General features: G+C 38.6%; 1 protein-coding gene across 5 annotated transcripts in view; it reads left to right on the top strand.

Annotated features, from left to right (window-relative positions):
• OSBPL9 (oxysterol binding protein like 9) overlaps window positions 1-27,214 on the top strand; it is a 167,526-nt gene that overhangs the window by 8,166 nt on the left and 132,146 nt on the right. For all 5 annotated transcript variants that reach the window (XM_049700106.1, XM_004273865.4, XM_004273866.4 and 2 more), the window contains exon 2: window positions 18,393-18,443. In XM_049700106.1, coding sequence (XP_049556063.1) covers window positions 18,393-18,443 — 51 coding nt within the window. The remainder of the gene's footprint in view (window positions 1-18,392; window positions 18,444-27,214) is intronic.

Below are 27,214 nucleotides of genomic sequence, written 5' to 3'. Positions count from 1 at the left end.
CTTTGACTATTCGGGGTCTTTTGTGTCTCCATACAAATTTTAAGACTTTTTGTTCTAGTTCCATAAAAAATGCCATTGGTAATTTGATAGGGATTGCATTGAATCTGTAGATTGCTTTGGGTAGTATAGTCATTTTCACAATATTGATTCTTCCAATCCAAGAACATGGTATATCTCTCCATCTGTTTGTATCATCTTTAATTTCTTTCATCAGTGTCTTATAGTTCGCTGCATACAGGTCTTTTGTCTCCCTAGGTAGGTTTATTCCTAGGTATTTTATTCTTTTTGTTGCAGTGGTAAATGGGAGTGTTTCCTTAATTTCTCTTTCAGATTTTTCATCATTAGTGTATAGGAATGCAAGAGATTTCTGTGCATTAATTTTGTTTCCTGCAACTTTACCAAATTCATTGATTAGCTCTAGTAGTTTTCTGGTGGCATTTTTAGGATTCTCTGTGTATAGTATGTCACCTGCAAGCAGTGACAGTTTTACTTCTTTTCCAATTTGTATTCCTTTTATTTCTTTTTCTTCTCTGATTGCCGTAGCTAGGACTTCCAAAACTATGTTGAATAATAGTGGTGAGAGTGGACATCCTTGTCTTGTTCCTGATCTTAGACGAAATGCTTTCAGTTTTTCACCATTGAGAATGATGTTTGCTGTGGGTTTGTGGTATATGGCCTTTATTATGTTGAGGTAGGTTCCCTCTATGCCCACTTTCTGGAGAGTTTTTTTGCAAAAGTTAAGTTTACATGATACATGGAATCATATAAATGGAATCATATTCAAGGAAAGTATTTTGAGGTATTCATAATTAATTTTTTCCCATTCACATGACAAAGATTATTATGAAAGTTGATATTCTGTGTCCCAGAGTTTTGTTCACATTAAGCTTTCATCCTAAGATTGTCCACTTATTTAATTTAATTTATTTTAACATTACTCTTATGGCACAGATGGGCAAATAAAATATTGGGTGAATATTTGGTTTGTCACTCTGGCAACTATCTCTACAGTCTCTCTCAATCCTCCTCTTTCCTCCATCACTTGTAGAAGATGCCATGCTTCCCAGAGACAATAGAGTCCATTTGGTGGAAACACTCTCAACTGCTCGTACTCCCACCTGTTGGTATACTTACTTTCCTGCCTATCCTTCTTTGTCATGATGGAAGAGGTAATCCTTGGGTGTTCTGGATTTCATCTGCTCACACATTTTTTGAGGATCTCAGTCTATAGATTTTCTCCTTTTTCTGCTTTCCTCCCTCTCTCCTGTATGTCTTCAACTTCTTCCTTTCTATGTACAGACTTTTGTTGTTTATTTTAAGAATATTTATTTTGCCGTATAACAACTAAACATCATAGTTGTAACAATTTCATATGGAAAATTTTAGTAAATTTTTAGGTTGCCTGGTGCTTTTCATTTTTTATTGAGATATTAATACATATACCATCTCTTTGAAAGATACAGTTCAATGAGCTTTTTATTTTTAGTTTATTCACAGAAGTGTATAACCATATCCACAATCAATTTTAGAAAATTTTCATTACCCCTAAAAGAAACCCTATTTCTATTAACAGTCACTTCCAGTATTTCACCCCTAGCCCTAGGCAACCACTAATCTACTTTCAGTCTCTGTAGATTTGCCTCTTTTGGACATTTCATATAAATAGAATCATATTATTAAAGTATTCTTTAAATAATTCTAATATGGCTTCTTTCATTTAACATGGTGTTTTCAAGGTCCATCCATATTGTAGCATATATCAGTGCTTTTTATTGCTGCATGTTCTGTTATATGTATATTGCACATTTTATTTATTCGTTCATTAGCTGATGAACATTTCAGTTGTTTCCACATTTTGGGTATTATGATTAATGATACTGTGAACGCTTGTGTACATAAGTTTTGGTGTGGACATATGTTTTCATTTTTCTTGGATATATATCTAGGAGTGGATATATATTTGGATATATATCTCCAAATATATTTCATTTTTCTTGGATATATATCTAGGAGTGGAATTGCCAGGTCATACGGTAACTCTGTTTAACTTTTTGAGGAACTGCCAGACTGTTTTCCAAAGCAGCTGCACCTTTTTACATTCCCACTAGGGGTATAAGGGTTCCAGTTGCTCTGCATCCTTGCCAACAATTTGTTATTGTCTGTCATTTTGATTATAGCCATCCTAGTGGGTGTGAAGTAGTATCTTACTATATTTTGATTTGTGTTTCCCTGGTGACTATTGATGTTGAGCATCTTTTTGTGTGCTTAATGGCTGTTTGTAAATCTTATTAAGAGAAATATCTATTTGGGTCCTTTGCCCATTTTTAAATTGGGTTGTCTTTGTTGTAAGAATTTTTTATATATTCTAAGTACAAGTCCCTTATGAGATACCTGATTTTCAAATATTTTCTCCCTTTCTGTGGGTTGTCTTTTTACTTTCTTGATAGTGTCCTTTGAAGCACAAAAATTTTTTAATTTGACTCTAATTTATCTTTTGTTGCTTGTGCTTTTGGTGGTATATCTGGAAAACCATTGCTTAATCTAAGGTCACAAAGTTTTATTCCCAAGTTTTCTTCTAAGAGTTTTTTAGTTTTAGCTCTTGCATTTAGATCTTTGATCCATTTTGAATTAATTTTTGTATATGGTGTGAGCTAAGGGTCACATTATTTTTAAAAAACTTTATATTCTTTATTATTTTTATTATTCTTTTGCATGTGGGTAACCAGTTATTCTAGCACCATATATTGAAAACACTATTTTTTCTCCATTGAATTGTCTTGACACTCTTGTTGAAAATCAGTTAACCATAAACCATGTGAAGACTTATTTCTGGACCCTCAGTTCTATTCCATGGATCTTTATGTCTATTCTTATGCCAGTGTCACACTATTTCAATTACTGTAGCTTTGTAGTAAGTTTTGAAATTGGGAAGTGTAAGGACTTTAGCTTTGTTCTTTTTCAAGATGTTTTGGCTATTCTGGTTTCCTTGAATTTCTATATGAATTTTAGGATCTACTGGCTTTTTCATTAACAAATTAACATGGACTGTATCTCTCCCAAGTTGAAAAATATCTCTGCTAATTCTGTGTCTCCCTGGAAATACTATCCTAACCTCTCTTCTTCAGGATAGGTGAACCTATTGGAAGAGTCTTCTACATTGTCTGTCTTTATTCATCCATCTTGCATTTACCTTACAGCAATCTTTTTACCTCCAGATTTCACTGAAAATCCTGGCAAAGGTCTCCAATGATAGCTTTGTTGCTAAACCCAGTGGGTGCTTTTTACCCTTAGTTTTAATATCGCTCTCTCTGCAGAATTTGACATTACTCTTTATTTTAAAGCTTTAAAAATAGTTTTATTGTTCTTGAAGAGATGACAACATAATCTTAATTTTTAAAAATTGAAACAATAGCGAAAACTGTATTAGGTAGAAGGAAGGAAAGTTCTACCGGAAATCCTACTAGCTGTGTTTTGGAGAATAGCTTTCCTAGCAACTCTGTGCTTATATACACATTTATGTGTATTTTGTACAAATGGAATCATTTTATACATGATATTCTACAACCTAAGAGCATTTTATTAAAAGTTTTCTATATAATTTGTTGTACCATTTTGTATTGCATTTCTTCAAGTAGCAAAATGAACAAAGGATATCACTTTTCCTTCATCCTTACGTAATGAGATCTCAGTCATCTGGCTTTGGGAGATTAAGATTCCCATGCTGTTTGTGATGCTGGAAGAGAATGTACAATAATTTGTATTATGTCCCACCCAGTCTGCTAGGTTAAGGCAGTTACAAAGACCCACCCACAAACAAAAGACTCCACTTCTTTTTTTTTTTTTTTTTTTATAAATTTATTTATTTATTTTTGGCTGTGTTGGGTCTTCATTTCTGTGCGAGGGCTTTCTCTAGTTGCGGCGAGCGGGGGCCACTCTTCATCGTGGTGCGCGGGCCTCTCACTGTCGCGGCCTCTCTTGTTGTGGAGCACAGGCTTCAGACGCGCAGGCTCAGTAGTTGTGGCTCACAGGCCTAGTTGCTCCGCGGCATGTGGGATCTTCCCAGACCAGGGCTCGAACCCGTGTCCCCTGCATTGGCAGGCAGACTCTCAACCACTGTGCCACCAGGGAAGCCCCAAAAGACTCCACTTCTTAATGAGGGAGTGGCAAAGTTCTAGAAGAGCTTGTGGGATGAGAAATACTATTATAGGCCATTTTTGGAAAATACAGTGTGCCACAAGCCTCTACTATATTAATCATTGTCATAGGTATTTTCTAATATTGTCAAATACATTGCCTCATTAAGCCTCATAACTTCTCCCATTTTTTCTTGCTACCACTATCGCATATAAATCACCATAATGTCTCACTTGGTCTATCGCAAAAACCTCATAACTGTTCTCTTTGTTTCCTTTTTTGTGCTCTAAAGTCCATTTTCTATCAACAGCCCAAGTGATCTTTAAAAAAAAGGAAAAAAAAAAAAGATCATGTTTTTCCCCCTGCTTAAAATTCTCTAATATTAGACTATAGGAAAAAAATCCAAACTCTTTACTATGACTTATGGCTTTATGATCTTTCTCCACTTACCTTTCTACAGTAAACCTTTTGCTCACCACTCTCTATCCACTCTAGCTTTTTTTGTGTGTTCCTAAAACACCTCAAACTTGTTCCTGCCTCAGGCCTTTGCATATATTTTCTGGCTTCCTGGAACTGATATTACCCCATGGCTGTACCATGGCTGATTCCTTGTTGGTGTACAGGTCTTCATTTAGGCGTCACTGCTCAGAGAAGTCTTTCCTTAACAACCATCTAAAGTAGACCTCACTGTCAGTCACTAGCACAATGGTCTTGTTTTATTTTTTCATAGCATTTCTTGTTAGCTGCTAAAATTATTTTGTTTGTTTATGTCTATTTCCCTCTGGAATGTAAGCATTCCCTCTGGAATGTAAGTCTCTGTTCCATGACAACAGAGACTTATGTTCATCATTTTGTCTTTAGTATCTAGAGCAGTGCCTGGCACTTAGTGAGTATTCAATAAATATTTATGGAATGAACAATAGTGTGAAATAGTTTTTACTTCCTTTACACATGAAGAAATTGAGACGTAAGAGATCACACGGTAGTTTCTCTGTACGTGATTAAGCCTTCCGACTCCAGATAGAATGTTCTTTCTGTCTGCGGATCCTGAATTGTGCTAGCATTGATATTTTAAAATGAAAATAAACCCAAGTTATCACTAGTCTGCTTACAGGTAAAAACTAATTTACATCATTATCACAATGAAATAAATGTTCTTCAGAGGCTCTTCTAAAGTGCAAACTGCATTGATTAATCATTAAAAAGTACTGAATCCTTTTACATCTAAGTTGTAAGATAGGGACTTAAATCATCCCCTTTGAAGTGCCAAGGATAAACAAAAAACTCTTCTTCCATTCCAGTTCACCGAAAGCCTACTAGAGAAGGGGAGGAGAAGCAGATACTAAGTCTTAGAATTTGTTGATTGATGATTTTTTTAATTCACAAAATGTGAGCACAGAAATGTAGTGGCAAATTCTTGAAGCTAATTCTACTTTGAAATTTTAGTCGCGCAGAAGAGGATGAAGTGTAAATTTCAGATAGGTGATGATATCCTTTGTGACCAGCCCACCATTCTGTTCTGTGCTTGCATGTTAATTAGACCTGATAAAGAATGAGTGTTTTTATTCTTTCTAAAATTTTTTTAATTTTTATTTTTTTAATTTTTAATTTTGATTTTTTTTTTTGCTGTATGCGGGTCTCTCATCGCCGTGGCCTCTCCCGTCGCGGAGCACAGGCTCCGGACGCGCAGGCTCAGCGACCATGGCTCACGGGCCCAGCCGCTTCGCGGCACGTGGGGTCCTCCCGGACCGGGGCACGAACCCACGTCCCCTGCATCGGCAGGCGGACTGTCAACCACTGCACCACCAGGGAAACCCCTTTTTTATTTTTTGATTGAATTATAGTTGATTTACAGTATTGTATTAATTTCTGCTGTACAGCAAAGTGACTTAGATATACATATATATACATTCTTTTTTTATTCTTTTCCATTATGGTTTATCACAGGATATTGAATATAATTCCCTGTGCTATACAGTAGGACCTTGTTGTTTATGTATTCTATATATAATAGTTGGCAGCTTCTAACCCAAAATTCCTAATCCATCCCTTCCCCACCCCTTCTCCCTTTTGGCAACCACAAGTCTGTTCAGAATGAGTGTTTTTAACTACAAATAGAACTACCATATGACCCAGCAATCCCACTACTGGGCATATACCCTGAGAAAACCATAATTCAAAAAGAGTCATGTACCAAAATGTTCATTGCAGCTCTATTTACAATAGCCCAGAGATGGAAACAACCTAAGTGTCCATCATCGGATGAATGGATAAAGATGTGGCACATATATACAATGGATTATTACTCAGCCATAAAAAGAAACGAAATTGAGCTGTTTGTAATGAGGTGGATAGACCTAGAGTCTGTCATACAGAGTGAAGTAAGTCAGAAAGAGAAAGACAAATACCGTATGCTAACACATATATAAGGAATTAAAAAAAAAAAATGTCATGAAGAACCTAGGGGTAAGACAGGAATAAAGACACAGACCTACTAGAGAATGGACTTGAGGATATGGGGAGGGGGAAGGGTAAGCTGTGACAAAGCGAGAGAGAGGCATGGACATATATACAGTACCAAACGTAAGGTAGATAGCTGGTGGGAGGCAGCTGCATAGCACAGGGAGATCATCTCGGTGCTTTGTGACCACCTGGAGGGGTGGGATAGGGAGGGTGGGAGGGAGGGAGATGCAAGAGGGAAGAGATATGGGAACATATGTATATATATAACTGATTCACTTTGTTATAAAGCAGAAACTAACACAGAATTGTAAAGCAATTATACTCCAATAAAGATGTAAAAAAAAAAAAGAATGAGTGTTTTTAAATTGCCTTTTTAAAAAGTGTTTTTTTCCCTCTTGATTATAAAAGTAAAGTATGTCTATTGCAGATCATTGACTTCTCAAGTCCTTGAAAGTTTCTTAAGCCCTTTGGCATAGTTCTTGAATTCTTGACCTACTTCCTTATTCTTGCTCATAATCCTGCTTTCCCTTGAGCACCAACATCTAAGAGAAATTCTTTAAGAAAATAATTTCTTAGGCAATGTTTGAATTTATAACAACTTTCCCCATATCTTTTGATATTCACATGCTGTATTTTGAGTGCTTTTCCTAGCTAACCTGGGAACCATTTTTAACAGTTTCTTTGCAAAAATTTGTTCTGGGTTCTAAACCCTAAATTTGAACAAGGAGCTTTTGGAGCATAGCCTCATTCTAATTTGGGACCTGAAGGATGAGTTTTAGAATTAGGACTAAGACTTCAAAAATCCATGGTTCTGGCTATTGTTCTGGCAATACAAGAACAACACAAAAAATTTGCATTTCACCAAAAAAATCTACAAACAATAAATGCTGGAGAGGGTGTGGAGAAAAGGGAACCCTCTTGCACTGTTGGTGGGAATGTAAATTGATACAACCACTATGGAGAACAGTGTGGAAGTTCCTTTAAAAACTAGCAATAGAACTACCATATGACCCAGCAATCCCATTACTGGGCATATACCCTGAGAAAACCATAATTCAAAAAGAGACATGTACTGCAGTGTTCATTGCAGTACTGTTTACAATAGCCAGGACATGGAAGCAACCTAAGTGTCCATTAACAGATGAAAGGATAAAGAAGATGTGGCACATGTATACAATGGAATATTACTCAACCATAAAAAGAAACGAAATTGAGTTATTTGTAGTGAGGTGGATGGACCTAGAGTCTGTCATACAGAGTGAAGTAAGTCAGAAAGAGAAAAACATATACCGTATGCTAACACATATATATGGAATCTAACAACAACAAAAAAAGTGGTTCTGAAGGACCTAGGGGCAGGACAGGAATAAAGACGCAGACGTAGAGAATGGACTTGAGGACACGGGGAGGGGGAAGGGTAAGCTGGGACGAAGTGAGAGCGTGGCATGGACATATATACACCACCAAATGTAAAAGAGATAACTAGTGGGAAGCAGCTGCATAGCACAGGGACATCAGCTCGGTGCTTTGTGACCACCTAGCAGGGTGAGATAGGGAGGGTGGGAGGGAGATGCAAGAGGGAGGGGATATGGGTATATATGTATGCGTATAGCTGATTCACTTTGTTATACAGCAGAAGCTAACACAACAATGTAAAGCAATTATACTCCAATAAAGATGTTAAAAAAATTTTGCATTGTACAAATTTTCCCATCTTCGTAGTGCTTTTCTTGCTGTTCATCTTTCCATTATCTTATTATCTTGGGCCCTGACTTAGTCTTTTCCAAATAAGGAGAAACATTCTTGGCAATTTTTAATAGAAAAGTGGAGTTGAATGATGATAATGGATTATCACTGCACAGTTTGGTGAGAGAAGTACTAATATACAGCATAAACCACCTGGAGTTTAACACACCCCCATCATTTCTTTCAATCACTTTTTTGTGAAATAACATTAATCACTATTTAGTATTTTGGGCAGTATTTGAAAAACTAAACAAACATAGGAAATATACATTGAGGTCCAATATATATTAACATACCTTAAGTAATTTGTAGCACTTAGGCTACTAGTTAGTATTTAATATTTAACTTTTTCTTAGAAAGGATGCGCAATCCCTGCCATCATAGCTGTGCTTAATTAAACCCTGTGAAAGTGGTTCTCTTTCTACTGGCCTGAAATTCTGACTTGAAGATAAAATGTCCTTTTTAAGAAATAGTGAGAGACCTGGGACTTTACAATGTAAGATTTCACTAGATCAAAATACAGGTCTACAGTCCTTTACCCATAATTCTGAAATCCCTCAGTCTCTGAATTCCAGAAGTTTTTTTTCTAAATTTATTATATTTTCATTTGGAAGTAAAGCCTGTCTTGAACTGTGTGGCTATTTATAATCTCTGTCATACTTAGTGTAAATATATGTTGTACTACCTAAATAGTAGTTTGCTGAATTGTGAAATTAATTAAATGCTTAATACTTCAGACTCCACTGCAGGTGTGACACAGTTTATGTACTATATGTATATTACTTTTCAAAAATTGTGAATTTCAAAACACATTTGATCTGAAAGTCTCAGATAAGAGATGTGGACCTGTATCTGTTATCTAATGACGTAGGGGTTTACATGCCAGCAATAGTTCAGAAGCAGGGGTACCACCCTCTGAAGTATTGCTGCGAGAATTTGTAGGGTGGCAGTTATACTGTTGAGTTCAGAAGGATCACTGATTTGACACTCAGCCTTTGTGGCTCAGAAAATCTTTGAAAGAAAACTTAAATTAACCAGATCTATAGTAACTGGTAGAATGCATGGCGTTTATAGAGTCAGACCTGGATGGGAATCCTCTCTATCCCACTTATTATATGTGAGTCCATGGGCAGGTTACATAAAACTTTCTGAGCCTTTATTTTCTCAATTACAAAATGGATATAATAAAAGAACCTATATCATAAGATTGATGTGAGAATTAATTAATATTATATTTAAAGCACTAGCACAGTGTCTGGCATATAAGTGCTCAGTAAATATTAACAAAAAGCTAAAGTTTATGACAGTGTTTGACATATAATAATATTCACTAAATGTACATTGTGGTAACTATTACCTAAGCTAATTTTCAAATTTATTCATAACAAGATATATAACTGTTAAGGAGACTGCATATTTAGCCTATCTCATTAGTGCATTAGTACATATAGTCTCTGAAAGCAAGCTATATGGGATGCCAAATTTATAAGCAGAAGCAGACTAAAGGGAGTTATATATTATATTATAGATATTTAATCAGACATTGATATCAAGATGCAGTATCTCTGTGTTAGAGACATACCTATTACAAGAACCAAACAGGTCTAATCTGTTGATCAGCAAAACTTCTATTCTGGCTTTCTGGTTCTGGTTCTGGCCTTCCTACTGTAGTTCCATTACTTTTAATACTTTCTGATACTTAGTATAATTAGCCATAATTAGTATAATTACCTCTAGGCTGTTCCAGCTCTTAAAGATGATCTTGTATATATCTCTGTTCTGATACATGTCTGGTTTCTTTGAAGGAAGGCAGCCATCTTCCAGGATCTTGGAGAGACCCCAAATATCACTGTCCCCTTGTATACTGATTCAATATATTTTCCTAAGGCTCTATCTGTAGTATACTGCTGCTCGAATGAGGCCCTCTGTAATGGGGAGGGGGAGATGAGGAAGTTATCTATGGCAACTTGAGGGATGAATGATAGGGAAAATTCCTCCATTATTGTGGGTCTGTGAATCCTCAGTGTTTCTGGTGGTGTAGCTTTCCAGTAGCATGATGACATTTTGGGCTATTGAGTGCCCACAAGGCATTAACTAGTGAAGGCTCTCTGGTACATTAAATACTATCAAGATGGCTTAAGGAGTCTGTGCTCTCCCAAATAGGAAGGAGACTACAGGAATGGGTGTTATTGCTGTCATTTCCTATTTTGTAGTTGTTGTTGTAAACAGTGTATCTTTGTGGAATTCTGGCAAGTACTATTTATTTATTTACTTTTATTGAGATATAATTATACCCAATAAAAAACCCCACAGATTTCAAGTATACATTTAGATGAGTTTTGACATTTGTTTACACCCTTGTTACCAGTATCAATCAAAAGATAGAGCATTGCTGTCATCCTGCAAAATTTCCTCCTGTCCTTTTCCTGTCCATCCTACACCCTAGAGCCAGCCTCTTGTGATTTCAATCTTTAGGTTAGCTTTGCCTAGCAGGTTGAGCCCCTGCTAGGTGTTCCAGGAGTGCATGGTCCAAGGAGCAACACTAGCTAGAAGCGCAACCTCATGTACTTTTGGGAATGAACTAACATGTGACTCAATACTGAAGCAGTATTACCTTCATGTTAAAAGGAAGGAGACCATTTTGACATTTGTCCACATTCATTCTGCTTGTCTTCTACCATCAATTTATTGTTTATTCTTTGCAAAGGTATAGCAGGGGTGTTGGGTAGAAGAGGACACATGGATGAATCAGAAACCCTGCTCTCTAAGTGATGAAGCATGCACATACATTATTTTCATATAAGATAGAAGTAATATGTGCCTTAAGAAAGGTAAGATGGGGTGCTATGTATTAAAAAGTTCAGAAGAAGGAAACTTCCCTTTTAGCTATGAGAGATTCAGAGCAAGTCAGATGAGACTCTTGCTTCATCTTTAATAAAGATTTAGTTTATTAAAGTAAAATTAACATTCAAATAAAAATTTAAGTGTCTTTACATAACACATTTGGGGAGGCATTCTTTGCTTTATAAAAGGATTGTAGAATTAGTTTAAATGGCAAACTAATCTTCCCTAATGAATTTTGAACATATTTGTGCACAACTTTTCCAGATACGTTTGCTTTGTTAAGCAGAGGAAATGCACAGTATATTAACAGTTAAACAGGTTTTCATTGACGGCACTATATACCAGCACCAAGCTAGATATTGTGAGTTAATTTGTTAATTTAAAATACTTTTGAGTACTTAGTGTATGCTAGGAATATACTGAACTAATCTTTAATCTTAAGTTTATATCCTATTGGAGATACAGTTAAGTAGTTATAATTAAGATACAATTAAGAGGTTACCTTGGTGTTGAATTTGATTTAGTGCTTATATACCATTATTAGAGATTATTATTGCTCTCTAATTGTTTTATGTAATATTTTTAAATGCAGTTATAAAAATTGAGAATGCAGTAAATTGTACCTCAGCATATAAGCTGGGTTGAAAGAGGGTTCACAGAGGAAGTGTGTGAGCATGAAGTAGGGAAAATATATGTTTTTGTTTTACTTTGTTATTTGTCTTTTTGTAGGCTGTCTATGTTTTATTACTAAAGCAGTTTGGGGTCTATGTATATGTGTAGAGGGAACTGAGACATGTCTGAAAGAAAGTGTGGCCTGATGGGAATAAAGTTAGCTTACATTTAGAGAAAATGATTGCAGATCTCTGTTTGCTATATTTAAGGTAGAAGCAAGGAAGGGGCATGGACCTTGTGCCTTTTTTTAAAAAAATTAATTAATTTATTTTTATATTTATTTTTGGCTGTGTTGGGTCTTCGTTTCTGTGTGAGGGCTTTCTCTAGTTGCGGCAGGCGGGGGCCACCCTTCATCGCGGTGCGTGGGCCTCTCACTATCGTGGCCTCTCTTGTTGCAGAGCACAGGCTCCAGATGCACAGGCTCAGTAGTTGTGGCTCACGGGCCCAGTTGCTCCATGGCATATGGGATCTTCCTGGACCGTGGCACAAGTCCGTGTCCCCTGCATTGGCAGGCGGACTCTCAACCACTGCGCCACCAGGGAAACCCTGTGTAATTTCTTAAGGTAAAAGGTTAGGCTATTGATTTGAGATCTTTATTTTTTAGTTTAGACATTTATAGTTATAAATTTCCCTCTAAGAATTGCTTTCATTGTATTCTTTTTTTTTAATAAATGTTTATTGGAGTATAATTGCTTCGCAGTACTGTGTTAGTTTCTGTTGCACAACAAAGCGAATCAGCCATATGCATATACATGTCCCCATATCTCCTCCCTCTTGAGCCTCCCTCCCCTCCTCCCTATCCCACTGTATTCTTTATGTTTTGGTAAATTGTGTTTTCATTTTCATTCATCTCAAGTATTTTCAAATTTCCCTTGTTATTTTTTCTTTGAACTATTGGTCGTTCAGGAGTGTCATTTAATTTCCACCTATTTGTGAATTTCCCAAATTTCCTTCTGTTATTGAGCCCTACAGTTAATCCATTTTGGTCAAAGAACATACTTTGTATTATTTCCATTGTTTAAATTTACTGAAACTTGTTTTATGGCTTAACATGTGGTCAGTTCTGGAGAATGTTCCATGTACCCTTGAAAAGAGAATGTCTTTTCAAGAAATTTCCTCTGAAAGGCACAATCTGTTGCACATTGCTTCTGTTCACAGCACACTGGCCTATATGAAGCTGAAAGGGAGGCTGGAAATGTAATAACTGGCAGGGGAGCCATGTGTTCAGTTAAAACTTTGGGTGGAGGATATGTTACTGAAAGGAAGAAGAGGAGAATGGATATCAGGGGACAAGCCTGTTACAGGCAACAATATATTTGTGGTAATTTACTTTGAAACTTCAATACAAACTTAGTCTGAATCAATACCTTGGGGTTAGCATTAGGATTAGCATAAGGATTATTAGAAATAATTTTTGATTGCATGTCTTGTTGTAACAGAAGCCACTGACCTTGCATTAATAAGATATAAGAAACCAACAAACCCGACCACCAAATTCAACAATCTTTTTAAATTCTGGAGCCCCTTAGGAGTAGAACATATCACCCCTGTATCTCTCTGCTTCATGGGGGATTCTGTTTTCTAATATAGCTGAAAAGATTTTAGCATCTGTTTTGTGAGTGATCCTTTCTTAAGGTGCTGGACCTTGTGGCTGGTGGCATGTTTGTGCCAAGTTGCTAAAAAGTACATTTGTTAGTAGGTTTGAGAACATTGGTAGCACAGCTCCTGGTAGGAAGATTGCTGGAGTTGGGGTTATGTTGGCCCTACGTTTCCCTCATCAGTACCAGTATTCATCAAAAAACAAACAGACAGCAACAACAGCAGGAAAATACAAAACAAAACAAAAAACCCCAAACAAAACCCCTTGCTATTCAGTGAATAGCATTGGCTTAGGCAGGTTTGCCTCAGATCAGGGTGTATCTGGAGATCACTTGCAGCTAGGACTCTCTGCCTCTCCTCTCTCCTCCTCTCAGCGTGTATGCTTTAATTATTGCTTCCTTCATGTAGAGGGCACAAGACCTGTGGCAACTGTACCTCACAGCTTCAAGAACAGATAGGAAAGAGCTCTTCCCTATCAGCTCAGCCCCAGTAGAAAAACTCCCTGTGGAAGTGTTCTATCCTTCCTTTTTTTTTTTTTTGCGTTACGCGGGCCTCTCACTGTTGGGGCCTCTCCCGTTGTGGAGCACAGGCTCCAGACGCGCAGGCTCAGTGGCCATGGCTCACGGGCCCAGCTGCTCCACGGCATATGGGATCTTCCCAGACTGGGGCACGAACCCGTGTCCCCTGCATCGGCAGGTGGACTCTCAACCACTGCGCCACCAGGGAAGCTCCCGGTTCTATCCTTCCTTGTCCCTGGGGTTGTGGGTTCTGTGATCGACCAGCTTGGTCAGATAACCACTCCTCAGCACTCACTGTGCCTGGGGGACTTAGTCACACCAGCTTCCCTTTGGCCCCACATTGGAGCTGAGTGGGGAGAAAATGAGGGCGAGGGCTCTGTGTCATTGTGGAAGAGGAGGAGGATTCGAGGCTAGCAGAGCGCAGGTATGGTCTGGGAGAATGATTTGCAGGGCAGCCATTCCAAATTGTACCTGCTGGGTCAACTCTGCTACATTTTACATGTGTAATTTAACTGGGTAATTTACTTGATCTCTCTGGTGTCACTTTCATTTATAATATGTGCATAACTCTTACCATGCAAGGTCTTGTGAGGCTTACTGTGTATAAAGTGCATATCACATAGAGCAGGGGGTCCCCAACCCCCAGGTCACGGACTGGTACCTGACCTGTTAGGTACCAGGCTGTTAGGTACCAGGCTGTTAGGAACCAGCCTGTTAGGAACCAGGCTGCACAGCAGGAGGTAAGCCGCAGGCGAGTGAGTGAAGCTTCATCTGTATTTCCAGCTGCTCCCCCATCACTCACATTACCGCCTGAGCTCCGCCTCCTGTCAGATCAGTGGTGGCATTAGATTCTCATAGGAGCGTGAACCCTACTGTGAACTGCACATGCGAGAGATCTAGGTTGTGTGTTCCTTATGAGAATCTAATGCCTGATGATCTGAGGTGGAGCTGAGGCAGTGATGCTAGCACTGGGGAGCGGCTGCAAATACAGATTATCATTAGCAGAGAGGTTTGACTGCACAGAGACCATAATAAATTAGTTGCTTGCAGACTCTTATGAAAACCCTATCAGTGAGTGGCAAGTGAAAACAAGCTCAGGGCTCGCACTGATTCTGCATTATGGTCAGTTGTATAATTATTTCATTATATATTACAATGTAATAATAATAGAAATAGGGACTTCCCCGGTGGTGCAGTGGTTAACAATCCACCTGCCAATGCAGGAGACACAGGTTCAATCCCTGGTCTGGGAAGATCCCACATGCTGCAGAGCAACTTAAGCCCATGCGCCACAGCTACTGAGCCTGCACTCTAGAGCCCGCAAGCCAGAACTACTGAAGCCCGTGCACCTAGAACCCATGCTCCGCAACAGGAGAAGCCACCACAATGAGAAGCCCGTGCACCGCAACCAAGAGTAGCCCCCGCTCACCGCAACTAGAGGAAGCCCATGTGCAGCAATGAAGACCCAATGCAGCCAAATAAATAAATTTATTAAAAAATAAAGTACACAATAAATGTAATGTGCTTGAATTATCTCGAAACCATCCCCCACCCCCACCCCCGATCCGTGGAAAAATTGTCTTTCATGAAACCGGTGCCTGGTGCCAAAAAGGTTGGGGACCACTGACATAGAGGGTATCAATGAGTGAGAATCTGCTGCTGCTGCTTTTGCTATATCATTAATGTCACCATCATCCCTTTCCCCCAAGTCCTCATATTTGACCGTGTTATTTTTCTATAACACACCACTGAGAATGTTCATAAACCTTCAGTAGCTCTCCATTAACTATTGAATAAAGTTTAATTACCTTAACTTCTCACTGTTTTTTTCTGACCCTCCAAGACCTGGTCCCCATACCTCCTTTTCAGCCTCAACTCTCCATCTCTCTCCACCTTCCTCTCCACATGCTGTGCTTGAGCTATCAGTCTACTCTTCTGTGAAGACCTCATGTGTAAAGTTTTCCATACCTGTGCTTTTGCTGATGTTGTTCCCTTGGCTTGGAATGCCTTCTTTTTCCTACCTTTCCTCTCTTATCAGAATCCTTTTTTTAGTCCCAGATTGAACCTTGAGACCTGGTCACTTCAGTATTGCCTTTCGCAATCTTTTTCCCATGGCAGGGAGCCTTCTGTAGTTCATAGCACTTTGTGCCTCTATGCACATAATTTATTTTTGCTCTATATTACAGTCGTTTATATGCTAGTCTTTTTTTTTAGACATTTAAAAATAGTCTAGGCCAGTTATTTTATAGGATATCCCACATTCTGGATTTGTCTGATTGTTTCCTAGTTATACTTGCTTTAATTATTTTCACTTATCTCTTTCAATGTTTTCTAACTTATAACCCTGTCTTACTCTTTTTCTGTTTACTGTAATCTTATTTTTAAAAATGGAAGAGGGTCAAGGATGTTTCTTACCTTGTTTGAGTTGTATTCTGACCTCATTGGGTATTTTCAAACCTAATTATTATTTTTCTGTATTGCCTTCACACTTTTGGAGGGAAGATAAGTGTACGGTATGGTAAAAGGGCTATTAAATGCTTAGGGAATGTTTTTGTTAACTGTGATTTTATCAACTATATTGTTAGTAAAGAACTCTTTTCAACCCTGCTTGATGTTGAGAATGTTTTGTAAAATGTATGAGTCCTCTTTATATATGTAAGTAAGAAGACTCTCTTCCGTACTTCAATAATAATTTCTGAACATGAATTTCTATAGCTCAGTATTTGCTTTTTTGTTTTATTCTTTTCTTTTTTGAAGAGAGTTTACTTTGATTTATCATTGTAATATTGTTACATTGATAAGCTAAGAATCAGTGAAAACAATGACATAGGCTATGTTAACAGCATGTACTGCAATGAGAAGGGTAACGCAGATCTTTGTGTACAGACATGCAGATATCTCCAAGAAAGATTGAATTTATTTTTTCCAGCTTTATTGAGGTATAATTGACATATAACATTGTTTAAGTTTAAGGTGTACAGTGTGATGACTTGATATACATATATATTGTGAAATGATTACCACAATAAGGTTAATTAACACATCCATCATCACCTGTCATAGTTACCTTTTTTTTGGTAGTGAGAACTCTTAAGATCTACTCACTCAGCCACTTTAAAGTATACAGTACATATTGTTAACTATAGTCACCATGCTGTACATTAAATCCCCAGAACTTAGTTATCTTATAGCTGGAAGTTTGCTTATGGCTCAGTACAATGGATGTAGGGCATCTATGATTTAAAGTGGGACAGTTTTCTTTAAAACATAACCCCAGGGAATTCCCTGGTGGTGCAGTGGTTAGAACTCGAAGCTCTCACCACTGAAGGCCCAGGTTTGATCCCTAGTCAGGGAACTGAGATCCTGCATGCTGTGTGGCACGGCCAAAAAATTAAAAACAAGCGAACAAGCAAAAAAACATAACCCCATGATATTGGCTTGTTTTACTTTGTCACATAGTGGAGTACAGAAAAATACCAGTTGTTGAGGTATTAAATATTTTTAAAACTTTAGTTATTTGAGGTTTTACTTTATTTTATTACACATGACTAAGTTAATTCTAGGAATATTTAGTGAATGTCAACATGGGGCTTATTATGCAGAACATAGCCTTTGCTTGGCTCAGTCTAGTAGGGGAAACATAAAGGAGAAGCAACATTTTATCAATAAATATTTTTTTATTACCTAATGTATGCCAGACATTGTTCTGAAACATAAGTCAGATACAGTTTCTATCCCTTAAGGAATGTGCAGTCTGTGGGTGAGTCAGACAAGTAACTAGCTATCATAGCACAAGATGGTGCATGCCACAACAAGGGAACACACAGGAGACCCTGAGAGTCCAGGGATGGGAATTCAAATCAGACAGAGGTAGGGCACTTGATGAATGACAGTTGGCAAGGCAGAAAATCAGGGTCAAGGATAGTCCAAGCTGAGGAACATTGGATGAGAAATCTCAGAGGCAAAAAATGTGACCCATTTGGGGAGTTGCAAGGAGATAAAGTTAAAGCAGTGTTTCTCAAAACGTGGTCTTGTGTTTGCTTGAGTCAGAATCATCTGGGAGTGATTCTTAAATCCCCAGGTAATTTGTCGCCTTCCAGGTGACTCTCAAACTTACTAAAATATGAGAAACATATTTTAGTTGAGAGTTAAGGGCTATGAAGGAGGAATGAAAATATAGTGTAATATATGCTACATTTAAGGTACACATAAAATTCTGTGATTAGTTTTATTTGTATAGACTACAAAACATTTTAAACCTCCCAATTCCTATCTTTAAGTGATGGTGGGGTGAGGTGGGGTGGGGATGGGGAGAAGGGAGGAATATTACTATAAATGTTGTCTCTTTATCCCTAGATGATTTTAAAAACAGTCTGTTTATCTTTTATTTATTGAATGTTTTTGTTTTTCTTTTAGTCCAAGGACAAAATGATGAGAGGCTCTCGCAGAGGATGTGTTAGACTCAGAGTGAGTATTTATTCATTTTTATGAAAACCAATTCCGACAGAAAGAAAAAAAATATTTTGACAGATTAATGGGAGTCTAAATTTAGTTTAGCTCCTTAACTTAATTGTTAGGGCAGGCAACTAAGGCTCAGAGGAAAAAAAAGAACTTCTCCAGGGTAACTCCAGAACCAGGACTAGCACTCAGTTCCTTTGGCCCATGATATAATGTTGTATCCATGACTTAATGCACCTACTGATTTTTTTAACCTCTATTTTATATCCAGGGACAGGGGCTGGAAATTAAATGAGTTGTAGTGTTGGCAATAGCACGAACAGTAGAAAAAAACTGAAAAATCCCCACTTTCAGCTGCTTAGTTCTTCCTGTTCAACACTATTTAATAATGGTTTTTGTAGCAGTGATGTCCAATAGAAATATAATGTGAGCCACATATACATAATTTAAAATTTTTGTAGTAATCACATTTAAAAAGCAGGTGAAATTAATTTTAATAATATATTTTGTTTATGCTGGTATATCCAGAATATTATTTAAACAGGTAATCAATACAAAAATTATTAATGAGGTATTTTACATTCTTTTTTTCATGCTAAGTCTTTGGAATCCACTATGTCTTTTGCACTTATGGCACATCTTTGTTCAGATTAGTTGTACTTCAGGTGGCCTGTAGGCACATGTAGCTAGGGGCTACCTTATTGGACAGTGCAGACCTATAGCTTCAGGCTGCTTTCAATTGCTTGTTCAATTTCCACCGTGGTCCAAATAGCTAAAGACAAGAAAGAATGCAGGCTTGGGGATATAGTTTCTAGTACTCCATTGTATCTAAAGAAGGGCCTACCTCTATCATAACTTGGTAAATCAGCTTCTAGTGGCCTTTTCTTCTTTCAGGCTCCTGTTGCTTTCTTTCTGCTATCTTTTTTCTGCACCCTTACTTTTGAAGATGTAAATGTAAATATTTGGTAAACATACGATTGCCTTTATTAGCAGTAGTTAATTGGTAAAAATGGGAAATAACTGAGAAAAAAACCAAATTCTAATGGAAAAATTTTGGCACTGAGATAGAAGTAAGTATGGTGAATTTACAGGATGGAAATGAGACAGGCTTGTTTTGAACAGACGTTGTATATGTGATAGCATAAAGATTTTTGAAAATTCAGCTTATTATACTGTTTACTGCCTTTTTTCCTTTCCTTTGGTTTTGCTTTTGCCTTCTTGGTTTAATTGCTTTTCTAACCACTTGCCATTGACCTCAGTCACCCCTCAGTCTGGTATGAACTGCTTTCTTGGCTTGAGATAGACTCAGTGGTGAGACTTTGGCAGAGCTGCAGTGAGACAGCTCTTCAGTCGAATTCAATCTGGATTTGGGCCGCTGTCTCATTGTTACATTTAATGTGCTATTTTTTTCTTTTAAATATAGCTTAATTAATTATTAACCCTTGTGACTACCATCTAGGTTAAGAAATAGAATTTGGCCAGTTACCTCGGAAGGCTCTCTATTTGCCCCATTCAAATTACAGCCACCTCCCTGTCTCTTAAAGTAACCATTGTTCTTTTATAGGAATCACTTCTTGGATTTGCTTTCCTAAATTCTATATTTTATATCACCCATTTAAAAAAACTTGCTATCTTTTGTTTGCAGTTATGTATTGAAGAATCCAGACCCTTTGACCTGTAGGAGCTTTCCATAATGTAGATTTTATTGATTGCATACTGGTGCAATTCAGCGTGTTCCTGTCTCTGCTTTTCTTGCAAATTGGCAGGCGGATCCAGAGACTGGATCAGACTTAGGTTTGATCCCTTTGGCAAGACTACAGGCAGTGTTGTGTTCTTTTATCAGTAGACACATGATGTCTGGTTTTTGCTCTTTATTGACATTAGCAACTTTTTTTCTTTTCCGGCTGTGTCACACAGCTTGCAGGATCTCAGTTCCCCAACCAGGGATTGAACCTGGGCCATGGCAGTGAAAGCACTGAGTCCTAACCACTAGGCCACCAGGGAACTCCCAGATATTACCAACTATTGATGCTCAGTAGCTAGATCCATTTGGGGGTTGAAAATTATGATATTTTATCATTTTTTTAAATTTTTATCAGAAATAATTATATAAGGAAACATTTCTCTTCATCTATTATTTAATTACCCAGTGGTACAGTTCAAATAGACAGGATAAATAAATGCTCGATCATTTCCTTTTATTTACTCAATGTTCAAGATAATGAATTGACTTAAAACAATACTCATATATGTCTATATATCCAAAAGAATTGAAAGCATAGCCTTAAACAGATATTTGTATACACATGTGCTTTTCGTAGAAGCGTTACTCACAATAGCCTAGAGGTGGAAGCAGCCCAGTGTCCATATGATGGATAAATGGATAAACAAACTGTGGTATATACATACAGTGGAATACTGTTTAGTCTTAAAAAGGAGGAAGGAAATTCTGACACATGCTACGACATGGATGAACTTTAAGGACATTGTGCTGTGTGAAATAAGCCAGTCACAAAAAGACAAATATCGTTTGATTCTACATATATGAGGTACCTAGAGTTGTCAAATTCATGGAAACAGAAAGTAGAATGGTGGTTTTCAGGGGCTGAGGCAAGAAGGATTAGGGATTTCTTGTTTAATGGGTACAGAATTTCAGTTTGAGAAGATGAAAAAATTCTGGAGATGGATGGTTAGGGTGGCTGCACAACAATGTGAATGTATTTAGTGGTACTAAGCTGAACACTGAAAAATGTTAAAATGGTAAGTTTTATGTTATGTGTACTTTACCACAATTAAAAAACTCCCACCATTTATTATCTACAGTTCTGTAGATCGGACATCTCAGAAAGATTCTCTCCTTGTTGAAATCAAGATATTGGCCAGGCTGGGCTCTTATCTGGAGACTCTGAGGAAGACTCCAAGGCGAGAGTCTGCTTCTAGGCTCATTCAGGTTGTTGGCAGAATTCAGTTCCTTGTGGTTACAGGACTGAGGTCCTCATTTTCTTGCTGGCTGTCAGCTTGAGATCTGCTCTCAACTTCTAGAGGCTGCACATACTCCTTGTCATGTGGCCCCTCCATCTTCAAGTCAGCATGGTGCATAGAATCCTTCTAGTGCTTTAAACCTCTCTGACTTTTCATTTCTGCTACCAGCTGCAGAAAACACTCTGCTTTTAAAAGACCTCACATGATTAGAATAGGTTACACCCACCAGATAATCTTTTTGCCATGTAATCACTTCAGTGATTACTCATCCTGTACATAATCACTGCAGTAACATTTCATCATATTCACAGTTTCCACTCACACTCAAAGGGGAGGAGAGAATACAGGGGCAAGGGTCATTTGGGGGGTGGGCATTTTAGAATTCTACCACACAGCATGACAAAGAAGAACTAGACATACCTGTGTTTGAATCTTATTTTTGCTCCTTGCTTTGTTGACTGGAAGAGGGAAGCTATCTGTAAGCCTCCTGAGCTTGACTTTTCTCTCCTTTAACGTGGGGATTATAATACCCTTGCAGAATTTTGTGAGGATTAGGCACTTGACACATAGATGGAAGCTGTAAATTAGTAGTGTTCGTGTGTGTGTGTGTGTGTGTGTGTGTGTGTTTTAAGAGGTTCTGTGGTAGTTTCAAGAAGCAGAACTGCCATTTGGCTTCCTATTTAGGAAACATCTGGAGAGATTGTTTGCAATATAGGTTCCCAAGTCCCACTCTCTAGAGATATACTGTTTTAGAACTGGGTCTGAAACCCTTATTTTATTTAATTTTTTTTTGCGGTACGCGGGCCTCTCACTGTTGTGGCCTCTCTCGTTGCAGAGCACAGGCTCCGGACGCGTAGGCTCAGCGGCCATGGCTCACGGGCCCAGCCGCTCTGCGGCATGTGGGATCTTCCCAGACTGGGGCATGAACCCGTGTCCCCTGCATCGGCAGGCGGACTCTCAACCACTGCTCCACCAGGGAAGCCCTGAAACCCTTATTTTTAAACAGATTCTCCGGGTGATTGTGTTGTACAGCCAAGATTGGGACCACTAGTGTAGTAGAATCAGAGAGACCTGGAGCTGAATCTCACTCAGCTTACACTCCTTACTGACTCTGTGCCTTTGGGCAAATTTCTTAACCTCTATGAAAATAATATATAACTTGCAGGGTTGTGAGGTTTAGCAATTATGCATGTACAGAGTTTGGCACGTAGTGTATATCCAATATATGATAACTGCTGTGGATGATGATGATGATGATGACAGTGGTGGTGATAGACAATGCACCTGTCATCTAGATTCCAGATGAGCTTAACGAGCTGTCATTGACCTGTACCACAGATCTCTCCCCGCCTCTTCATACATCCCATCCTATGTGCCAATCACACTGCACTTCTTCATGTTTCCTCATTGCTTCTGACATATATTTTTCTTATGTCAGGAATGTTCTGTGCCCTTATCTGGTGAGCTCATCTTTAAGAGACTTTTCAAAAGGTGTTTCTTCATGAAGCGTTCCTGATCCACATCCTTCTAACAGATTTGCTTCTCTTCCATTTGTCAGTTATATCCATGATAGTACTTTTACATGGTATTACACGTTAAGTAGTCTGTTTTCCCCAGTGAGTTCAATAGTGAGTTCCCATCCACTGTCATACGTGCCTGGTACACTGTAAGTAGGTTCTCAAAAAATGCTTATTGTTGATTTCATGTGTTTATAAAAGTAAGGAATACATTTTGGGGAATTTGCCTCTACTATAGTTTACATACAAAAGAAGTATGGAAGTTATGTTAAACACAGCATGAGCCAGTGGTATGGATGTGTTTTATTAAAAAAAAAAAAAAAAAAAAAGCAAAATACCCGTGTGGTTTTAGCCTACATGAAAGAAGATTAGGAAGAGGAACCAGCAGTTATTGAGGAAGCTCTCTGGATCAGTTACTGTGCTGGCTGATTTTCATTGACATTCCCATGACAGTCCTCTCAGGCTAACGGTGTTATTTCATTTGACGAATGAGGAGACTGAGACTCATGTTACATTTAGTAACTTACCAAAGTCACACAGTTAGTAAATGGTGAATCTGGGATTGAACTTGGGTCTGTCTCATTCCAAAACCATGTACAGTCCATAATGTTACCAGGCTCCTCTTCTTCTGTTTTTTTTTGGTCGTACCATGCGGTATGAGAGATCTTAGTTCCCCGACCAGGGATCAAACCCATGCCCCCTGCAGTGGAAGTGCGGAGTCTTAACCACTGGACCACCAGGGAAGTCCCTGGGCTCCTGTTCTTCTTGACTAGAAGAGTCAGTGCAGATGCTCCAACTTGATGCAAGGACATGTAAAACCAGTGGAGGAAAACCACTTCCTTCCCCTCTACTTTCTTTGACTGTATTGGTGGCAAAGTGTGGCCACTAGATGGTGCCCTTGCCTTGATAGAAAAGTAGAATATTGGTTGAGTCCTGGGGTCTGATTTTTTCTGTCCTGAGACTCACCAAAAAGCAAAACATCGACATTTCCAGGTAAAATCTGAAAAATGGAGAAGTAGTAGCATTAAAGAGGCAGTGTGGGGTAGAGACAAGAACAAACCAAAAATGAAATGGAATTCAAATCTGGATTCTGCCACTTACTAGCTTTGTGACTTCAGGCAACTCATCTATTCGGTTCTGAGTCCTATTTCCTTTAGCTCTGGAATGGTCTCATGTCATTTACTCATATAATTATGAATATCAAATTAACTGATACTTTAAAAAGTATGGGACTTGCCTGGTGGTCCAGTGGGGAACACTCCATGCTCCCAATGCAGGGGGCCTAGGTTCGATCCCTGGTCTGGGAACTAGATCGCACATGCATGCCGCAACTAAGAGCCCGCATGCCTCAACTAAAAGATCCCGTGTGCAGCAACTGACCTGGCATGGCCAAAAAAAAAAAAGTATCCAAACACAATGTTTGGGACTTAGGTTCTTTTTTTTTTTCTTTTTTACAGTTATAAGGGACTTAGGTTCTTAATGAATGGTAGTTACTGTTGTAATTAATAATTCCTGGCGAGAGGAACCAACATGGCGGAGTAGAAGGACGTGCTCTCACTCCCTCTTGTGAGAACAACAGAATCACAAGTAGCTGCTGGACAGTCATCGACAGGAAGACACTGGAGCTCACCAAAAAAGATACCTCACATCCAAAGACAAAGGAGAAGCCACAATGAGATGGTAGGAGGGGCACAATCACAGTAAAATCAAATCCCATAACTGCTGGGTGGGTGACTCACAGACTGGAGAACACTTATACCACAGAAGTCCACCCACTGGAGTGAAGGTTCTGAGCCCCACGTCAGGCTTCCCAACCTGGGGGTCCGGCAACGGGAGGAGGAATTCCTAGAGAATCAGACTTTGAAGCCTATCGGAATTTGATTGCAGGACTTTGACAGGACTGGGGGAAACAGAAACTCCACTCTTGGAGGGCACACACAAAGTAGTGTGTGCATTAGGACCCAGGGGAAGGAGCAGTGACCCCGTAGGAGACTGAACCAGACCTACCTGCTAGTGTTGGAGGGTCACCTGCAGAGGTGGGGTTTGCTGTGCCTCACCGTGAGGACAAGGACACTGGCAGCAGAAGTTCTGGGAAGTACTCCTTGGTGTGAGCCCTCCCAGAGTCTGTCATTAGCCCCAACAAAGAGCCCAGGTAGGCTTTACTGTTAGGTTGCCTCAGGCCAAACAATCAACAGGGAGGGAACCCAGCCCCACCCATCAACAGTCAAGGAGATTAAAGTTTTTACTGAGCTCTGCCCACCACAGCAACAGTCAGCTCTACTCACCACCAGTCCCTCCATCATGAAACTAACACAAGATCTCTTAGATAGCCTCATCCACCAGAGGGCAGACAGCAGAAGCAAGAAGAACTACAATCCTGCAGCCTGTGGAACAAAAACCACATTCACAGAAACATAGACAAGATGAAAAGGCAGAGGGCTATGTACCAGATGAAGGAACAAGATAAAACCCCAGAAAAACAACTAAATGAAGTGGAGATAGGCAACCTTCCAGAAAAAGAATTCAGAATAATGATAGTGAAGATGATCCAGGACCTCGGAAAAAGAATGGAGGCAAAGATCGACAAGATGCAAGAAATGTTTAACAAAGACCTAGAAGAATTAAACAACAAACAGAGATGAACAATACAATAACTGAAATGAAAAATACACTAGAAGGAAACAATAGCAGAATATCAGAGGCAGAAGAACAGATAAGTGACCTGGAAGACAGAATGGTGGAATTCACTGCTGCAGAACAGAATAAAGAAAAAAAAATGAAAAGAAATGAAGACAGCTTAAGAGACTTCTGGGACAACATTAAACACACCAACATTCACATTATAGGGGTCCCAGAAGGAGGAGAGAGAGAAAGGACCCGAGAAAATATTTGAAGAGATTATAGTCGAAAACTTCCCTAACATGGGAAAGGAAATAGCCACGCAAGTCCAGGAAGCGCAGCGAGTCCCATACAGGATAAAGCCAAGGAGAAACATGCCGAGACACATAGTAATCAAATTGGCAAAAATTAAAGACAAAGAAAAATTATTGGAAGCAGCAAGGGAAAAACAACAAATAACATGCAAGGGAACTCCCATAAGGTTAAGAGCTGATTTCTCAGAAGAAACTCTACAAGCCAGAAGGGAGTGGCATGATATACTTAAAGTGAGGAAAGGGAAGAATCTACAACCAAGAATACTCTAACCAGCAAGGATCTCACTCAGATTCGATGGAGAAATCAAAAGCTTTACAGACAAGCAAAAGCTAAGAGAATTCAGCAGCACCAAACCAGCTCTACAACAAGTGCTAAAGGAACTTCTCTAAGTGGGAAACACAAGAGAAGAAAAGGACCTACAAAAACAAACCCAAAACAATTAAGAAAATGGTCATAGGAACATACATATCGATAATTACCTTAAACGTGAATGGATTAAATGCTCCAACCGAAAGACACAGGCTTGCTGAATGGATACAAAAACAAGACCCATATATATGCTGTCTACAAGAGACCCACTTCAGACCTAGGGACACATACAGACTGAAAGTGAGGGGATGGAAAAAGATATTCCATGAAAATGGAAATCAAAAAAAGCTGGAGTGGCAATACTCATATCAGATAAAATAGACTTTAAAATAAGGTTACAAGAGACAAGGAAGGACACTATGTAATGATCAGCGAATCAATCCAAGAAGAAGATATAACAATTATAAATATTTATGCACCCGACACAGGAGCACCTCAATACATAAGGCAACTGCTAACAGCTCTAAAAGAGGAAATTGAGAGTAACACAATAATACTGGGGGACTTTAACACCTCACTTACACCAATGGACAGAGCATCCAAAATGAAAATAAATAAGGTAACAGAAGCTTTAAATGACACAATAAAAAAATAAAAAATAAAATTAAAAAAAAATGACACAATAGACCAGATAGATTTAATTGATATTTATAGGACATTCCATCCAAAAACAGCAGATTACACTTTCTTCTCAAGTGCTCATGGAATATTCTCCAGGATAGATCACATCCTGGGTCACAAATCAAGCCTCAGTAAATTTAAGAGAATTGAAATCATATCAAGCATCTTTTCTGACCAAAACACCATGAGATTAGAAATGAATTACAGGGAAAAAAATGTAAAAACCACAAACACATGGAGGCTAAACAATACGTTACTAAATAACCAAGAGATCACTGAAGAAATCAAGGAGGAAATCAGAAAATACCTAGAGACAAATGACAATGAAAACACGATGATCCAAAATCTATGGGATGC

This window comes from Orcinus orca, chromosome 1 (assembly GCF_937001465.1).
Source record: "Orcinus orca chromosome 1, mOrcOrc1.1, whole genome shotgun sequence".
Taxonomy (NCBI): Eukaryota; Metazoa; Chordata; class Mammalia; order Artiodactyla; family Delphinidae; genus Orcinus; species Orcinus orca.
Note: the sequence above shows the minus strand (reverse complement) of the source record. Positions and strands in the feature narration are given on the sequence as shown.